The sequence below is a fragment of the Palaemon carinicauda genome, chromosome 4 (assembly GCF_036898095.1).
Source record: "Palaemon carinicauda isolate YSFRI2023 chromosome 4, ASM3689809v2, whole genome shotgun sequence".
Classification (NCBI taxonomy): Eukaryota; Metazoa; Arthropoda; class Malacostraca; order Decapoda; family Palaemonidae; genus Palaemon; species Palaemon carinicauda.
The window spans coordinates 103,159,866-103,167,795 of NC_090728.1; the positions used below are offsets into that span (position 1 = coordinate 103,159,866).

The 7,930-nt window shown below is 35.3% G+C and overlaps 1 protein-coding gene across 1 annotated transcript; it reads left to right on the top strand.

The window, feature by feature from the left end:
* The first annotated feature begins 5,028 nt into the window (after positions 1-5,028).
* On the top strand, positions 5,029-5,808 carry LOC137639592 (uncharacterized). Its single transcript, XM_068371854.1, has one exon. It carries the CDS (start codon positions 5,029-5,031, stop codon positions 5,806-5,808), a length of 780 nt encoding a protein of 259 aa, XP_068227955.1.
* The last annotated feature ends 2,122 nt before the right edge of the window (positions 5,809-7,930 follow it).

Below are 7,930 nucleotides of genomic sequence, written 5' to 3' on the forward strand. Positions count from 1 at the left end.
CAGAACTGCGTCACAATCGCTCGGCATACGTTTCTATTTCTATCATGCTGTCTTGCCTCTTTCACATCTATCCTCCTATCACCCACAGCTTTCTTCACTCCATCCATCCACCCAAACCTTTGCCTTCCTCTTGTACTTCTCCTATCAACTCTTGCATTCATCACCTTCTTTAGCAGACAGCCATTTTCCATTCTCTCAACATGGCCAAGCCGCCTCAACACATTCATATCCAGTCTAGCTGCTAAATTCTTTCTTACACCCGTTCTTACCCCAACTACTTTGTTCCTAACCCTATCTATTCAATTTCTGTCTCTCCTTCACTTTTATTCCCCACAACTCCGATCCATACATCACAGTTAGTACAATCACTTTCTCATACAGAACTTTCTTTACATTCATGCCTAACCCTCTATTCTTTACCACTCCCTTCACTGCCCCCAACACTTTGCATCCTTTATTCACTCTGACGTACGTCTGCTTCCACTCCACCATTTGCTGCAACAACAGACCCCAAGTACTTAAACTGATCTACTTCCTCAAGTAACTCTCCATTCAAGATGACATTTAACCTCGCACCACCTTCCCTACTCATACATCTCATAACCTTACCCTTACCCACTTTAACTGTCAAGTTGCTTCTCTAACATATCCCTCCAAATTCTGTCACTAATCGGCTAATTTCTATGTAGCCATTTCTATTTCACTGCAGGGCCAAGGCCTCAGACATGACTTTAGTCATGCTTGGGGTTCAGCCTTTTTTATTACCACGCTTGGTAATGGTGGGAAACTTTCGTTTGATTGCTCACAGCAAACCAATCTACTATGGGTGGCCCTAATTATTACAGCTTTGCTGATCATGGCGATACACAACTCCTTTGGCCGCATTAAGGTATCCTCACCCAATATATATATATATATATATATATATATATATATATATACATATATATATAATATATGTATGTATATATACAATATATATATGATATATGTTATAATGATAAATATATATATATATATATATATATATATATATATATATATATATATATATATATATAAAATATATATATGTGTATATATAGTATAATATATATATGTATATATATGTATACATACAGTATAATATATATATATATAATATATATATATATAATATATAAATATATATATGTATATATATGTATATATACATATAGTATAATATATAATATATATATATATATGTATACATACAGTATAATATATATATATATATATATATATATATATATATATATATTTATATGTATATATACAGTATAATATATATATATATATATATATATATATATATATATATATACTGTATATACATATATATATATATATATATATATATATATATATATATATATATATATATATGTATATATGTGTGTGTATATATATACAGTATTATATATATATGTATGTATATATATATTATATATATAATATTTATATATATACATATATATATATATCTATATATATTATATATAATATGCATATATTATATGTATAATATATATACTGTATATATATATTCTGTATATATATATATATATATATATATATATATATATATATACACATATATGTATTTATACATACATATATATATATATATATATATATATATATATACGTATATATATAAGTATATATATATATATATATATATATATATATATATATACATACAGTATGTATATATATATATACTTATACATATATATATATATATATATATATATATATATATATATATATATATATATATATATATATATAGTATATATATTCTTTGTAGGTAGTCCACTGCAGGAGAGAGACCTCAGACATGACCTTCCACTCACGTCTGTTTATAGTTTTTTTTTTTGTCGGTCTATACGCGCAAACCTTCTTAGTTCGACAATCCATCGTCTTCTCTTCCTTCTCTTGGTATGTTTGCAATCGTTAGGGATCTGTTATTCTTTTTGTCCAACTGTTATGTTATTTTCATTATATGTACTGCCCGCGTCCATTTCTCCTTCTTACTTCTCCATCTATTATCTGTCATTCTCATTATATATTCTGCATATATCCATTTCTTTTTCTTACTTGTTTTAACATCCTCTACTTTAGTTTGTCAATGTATCCATGCTGTTCTTTTTTTTTGTCTCTTAGTGTTATTCCCATCATTATTCTTTCCTTAGGTCTTTGAGGCTTCAAGTTTCTGATACATAAGTTAATACAGGAACGACCATGTGATTAAATACTTTTCTTTTTAGAGAAAGTGACATTTAACTTTTCACAATCTTATTTTTATTACCGAAAGCTCTCCATCCTATGCTTGTCCTTTTAATTTTTGTTTCATATCCTCGGGAAATACTTCTTTTCTGTCCTAAGTATGAATATTTAACGACTCCTTAGCAATCTCCTGATGTTCTTCCATAACCCTTATCGGTTATATGTGCATTTTCATTGAACGTTATCTTAGTTTCATTCATAATCATTTTCAGTCCTATATTTCTGCTTTCTCTATTCAGACCTATCATCTTTTGTAATTCCCCCCATGATTCACAAAACAGAACTATGTCATGTGCAAATCTGAAGACGTTAAAATATTCCCCATTGATATTAACTCCTACATTTAACTATATTTTTAAAGACAACTTTTAGGTATGCTTTGAATAAATTAGAAGAGACAAGGTCTCCCTTTCACTATCTTGCATAGTTTTAGGATGACAGTACTTCCCGTATAGGTATTTTCAATTGTACTGACACAAAATTAATCTATTCTTTTTTTTAAAGGGCTTTCATTACTGCTGAAGCTTTGACAGAATCAAGTACTTTGTTCATAGATATGTATATATAGTTTATATATAAGTATTATGCCTTACTTATAACTGTAATCGAACAGTTTAACATGTTTCTCCAAAAAGGCCCATAAAAGAAACAAAGGAAATACAAATAAACTATATTTCGAAAAATACACATTGGTCCTCTTTTTACTTTAAACCGCGAAGAGGGCCAATGTGTATTGGTCGAAATATAGTAATTGTTTTGAATTTCCTTTGTTTCTTTTATGGGCCTTTTTGAAGAAACATATATATATATATATATATATATATATATTTATATATATATACTTGTATATACATATATAGAGATATAGAGATGGTATACATACGTTTATATACATTTCTATACTATATATAAACATATATATATAATGTATATATATATACATATATGTATATATATATATATATATATATATATATATATATATATATATATATATATATATATATATAATGCGATGAATTAACATTCAACTCTTGAAATAGATACAAAGACAAAATGTATGTTGTCAAAGTTCAGTAAAATGAGATAAGTGGAAATAAAATCACAATAAGGGAGCAGTATCTATCTATCTTATCTATCTATCTATCTATCTATCTATCTATATATATGTATATATATGTATGTATGTATATGTATATAGCTATCTCTCTCTCTCTCTCTCTCTCTCTCTCTCTCTCTCTCTCTCTCTCTCTCTCTCTCTCTCTCTCTATATATATATATATATATATATATATATATATATATATATATATTTATATATATATATTATACATATATATACATACATATATATATATATATATATATATATATATATATATATATATATATATATATATACATATATATTTAGCTATATTTATCTATATACCTATATATCTATATATATATCTATATATATATATATATATATATATATATATATATATATATATATACATATATATATTATTTAAATGTAAAGATATACATCAACTCAATTTTCCTATCCAACTTCCCTTCGCCTTGTCATCAGCTACGTTTTCTAGGTCTACCACATTTTCTCTTGCCCAGCGGCTTCCATTCAGGTCGATCCTCATTTCTTAAAATATGCCCCTCCATTTTCATTTCAATAATGTAATTATATCTTTCATATTAGGCATCCTTGCCACCTCACGAATTGTAGCATTTGGTATTCTTCTCAATGCCTTATTCTCAAACACTAGAAATTTTGCATTCGTTGTTACAGTGCTGGTGTCCGTAAGGTAATTTAATATTGAGCTTGTAAGTGAAATGTATTTTTGATTTTACTGTGAACTGATATTCGATTTGACCTTCAAACTGTTTTAGCATTCCCATTGCTTGTTCTGCTCTTCCTATTCTCTTCTTGTATTACATAACTAGCGATCTGCTGATAATGAAGGTTCTTAAAATATTTGAGTTTGATATGTGTAGTATAATTCTTTCAATAAGACAGTTCGTCTTATCACCACTCTAAATCTGCATTACCTCAGTCTTTCTATGGTTGATAACCAATCCAACCTTTCTCCCCTCCAGTACTAAACTATCAGTTGTTTCCATAGTAGAGGCAATTAGAAGTATATCATCAGAGTATTCAAGATCATATAGTCAATGGTCACCTTTCCATTGAATAATCTATGGTCGCTTTATTATTGAATGCCATTATTCATTTTTTTTGCCGTATCTTGTTAATAACATAACCAACCGCCATAATAAACAATAGAGGGAATAGTATTCCACCTTGTACTCCATTTTTAACTTCAAATGCAACTGTAAGGTTAACATCAACCATTACCCTACAAGAAGTTCCACTATGAATATCCATTATAATGTTTACAATCTTTTCTGGTATTCTTGGTGCCTCAGGATGCTTTTAGCCTAATACGTGAAATACAATCAGATGCTTTCTCATAATTCACAAAGCATAAAACAATGAGATGATTTTAGTTCGGTACACTGTTGAGCTATATGGCTGAAAGCTGCTTGCTCTGTTTAAAGTATTCTATTTGACAAGTTGTATTCAAGTTTTCCTTGGAAAAAAATTATAACTATAAATATATACATAAGAATGATTATATGATTATATATACATATATATATATATATATATATATATATATATATATATATGTATGTATATGTATATATTCCACCATGCTCCCACTCAAAAAACTAGGTGGGCGGTCACATCTACAAGCAGCTGTGGAACCAGTGAAGCACAACCACACGGGTTTCTACATCCACAACGCAAGCTCAGGAAAAAGGTTCCTGGTGGATACCGCTGCTACATTGTCCACGTACCTGCTTTCGAAGGACGACCATGGCCTCCCATCAGACGACAGAGCCGCCCTGGTTACCGCAAACGGCAGACCAATTACCTGTTACAGGACGAGGACATTGAAAATATCCATCATGGGCCGGGACTACAGCTGGCCTTTCCTGATTGCGGACGTCAAGGTGCCTCTCCTGGGTGCCGACTTCATCGGCCACCACGGATCACTAGTAGACGTGTGTTGCAAACGACTCTTTGACCAAGGGCCCTACATGTCCCACAATGTCTCCTGCAGGCCTAGGGTATGTTCTGTCACTTCCCACAACTATGGCCACCTGCTGCAAGAATTCCCCGATGTTTTAAACCCTGAGCTTCGTCAACTGGAGGGGGTTCCTGCCAATCACAGAATATACCACTACATCACGATGGACGATCCTCCTACCAACTGCAAATTCAGGCGTGTTCCACCACAGAAACTACAAGACGCCAAGTGCGCCTTCCTTGAGATGGAACGCATGGGAATCTGCAAAAAGGCGTCCAGCCCATGGGCCTTCCCACTTCACATGGTCAAGAAACCCGAAGGCAGCTGGAGTCCTTGTGGCGGCTACAGGCGTCTGAATTTGGCTATGATGCCAGACCACTACCCCCTGGCCAACATGTAGTATCTCACCGAGGCCCTCCATGGGGCCACAACCTTCTCCAAGATGGGTCTCCTTAAGTTCTACTTCCAGGTCCCCGTGCATCCTGATGGCATCCCCAAGACAGCTATCATCACTCCACTTGGGTCCTACATCTTCTCGTACTCGAGGTTCGGCCTGAGAAACGCTGGGGCGACCTTCCAGTATCTGATGGATATCATCTTGGGGGACCTGCCCTTCTGTACCATCTATGTCGATGACATCCTCGTGTTCACCGAATCACAGGAAGAACACATAGGGCCATGTGAGGGCTGTTTTAAAGCGACTCCAGGCAAATGTCCTCGTAGTGTGTTTCAACAAATGCACTTTTAGGGGTGAGCAGCTGGAGTTCCTGAGGCACGAGCTATCGAAAAAGGGTGTGCGCCCCGTGACATCAAAGGTCGACGCCATTAACAAGTTCCCTACGCCAACCTCCGTGGAATCTCTTCAAGAAACTTGAACCTGTTGAACACTGGTGGCCTTGTTGTCTTGATATGGTGTTAAATACCGTGCTTTGCGGGAACCGTGGTCATTTGACAAAGCCCAGGACAGAAGACTTTCAGGTACAACGTGAGATGTAGTGGACATATTCCTCCATGGGTGCGCTGATGTGGAGTGCGAGGTTGGAGGGGCCGGGTTGAAGAAATGTTGACGAGTACGAGTCCACGTTGATTAATCGTCGATGCCCCACATCAATTAGGCAGTGGAAATCTGAGAAGAAATCTACATTGAGTAATGACAATGTTGTGTTGTCAACGAAGAATTTCCAATATTATTTGGTACTCTCAAACGATAGTGCGAGTTTCTCGTACCTATGGGTGGGGATCTTCGTTCAGACGTCATCAGGCTTAGAATGACTACATAGTGTCTTGGAGAGTGACTTTGGTAGAAGGGAACGGCAAACGCCAGCATTTACCAAAAACCACACCCTCACCTGCATCATGTTCAAAGTAAAGATTAGTGACGGAAGGCCACCGCAACAAGTGATGGCCTACTTGCATGTTTTTGCCACAGATAACTGTTCGCACATTTCTTCGCCGCAACCCCTAATCTGGAGAGGTAGAAGCAGTACTGCAGCCGATGGGGATCAGTAAGCGGCTGAAGAAATCGTTAGGTTGGGCGTGAGCAAGGGGTAGCTTGAGTGGTTGGTGTGTTGCTTTGTCATTGCTCCAGCATGTCACAGGGCTGGCATCTTTATCTCACCACATTCACTTCAGCTTCAGTCGGTGTTAAGTATTTGTCCTCTTTGTCAGGAGTGGAGGCGTTATTGGAGGTCTTGAAGGTGTTGAAGTGGCTGTTCATGAGGCTGTCGACTTTGATCATCAGGTCTTTCCTTGGCAAGGTATAGAAATCGAGGATGGCCGTGTGTACAGGTTCAGGTAGGTGTTGTACCCAAAGGGCACAAAGTAGGTTCACTTCCCGAAGAGAGCTGTCTGAGGCCGGTTGCTGGTGAGCGATATTGGTTATATCCTTGAGGGCAAGCAAAGTCTTTTAGTCTGCCAATGGCTGTTTAGAAAGCTGAAAATCTTGACTATATGGGCAGCTGGTGATAACGAGCACTGATCCAAGAAGTATTTTTCGAAGGTGTCATATTCTGCTGAGTCCTCCCCGTGGTCTCAAAGCCTATCAGATATTTCTGGGAAGTGTCCTCATGGATTGCAGCAAGAACATAGTCTGCTTTGCTGCTTGAGCGAGTCACACCCTTGATGCGAAACTAAACTCCGACAAACGCTTCTCCGCTGGTGAAGGGCAGCAGTTTCTTCGAGGTGGCATGTGTTCAACAGTAACGTTTGGTGGGCAGCATTGTAAAAAAGGGTAGGGAGAATGGGTGGGCGAATAACAGTAGTGTGGGGTAGTCACTTCGGTGGTCATCAATGTGGTAACGTAACTATTAAGTTCTAACATAGAGGTGAGGTAAATGCAAGTAATGTTTATTTAACATTTATACAAGCAGCTGCAGGCAAGAATATCACAAAAATTCAAACAAACTAGAGCATCCGATGGCAAGCTTAAACAGTTTGTTCTATTTCAGTGTGGTAGAGAGCGAGAGACCAAAAAAGCAATAGCACCATATTGTATGAGCGTGTATGAAACACGAATGGTACAC

Coding starts and splice junctions, on each gene's coding strand:
- LOC137639592 (XM_068371854.1), top strand. CDS start 5,029: ATGCTCCCACTCAAAAAACTAGGTGGGCGGTCACATCTACAAGCAGCT.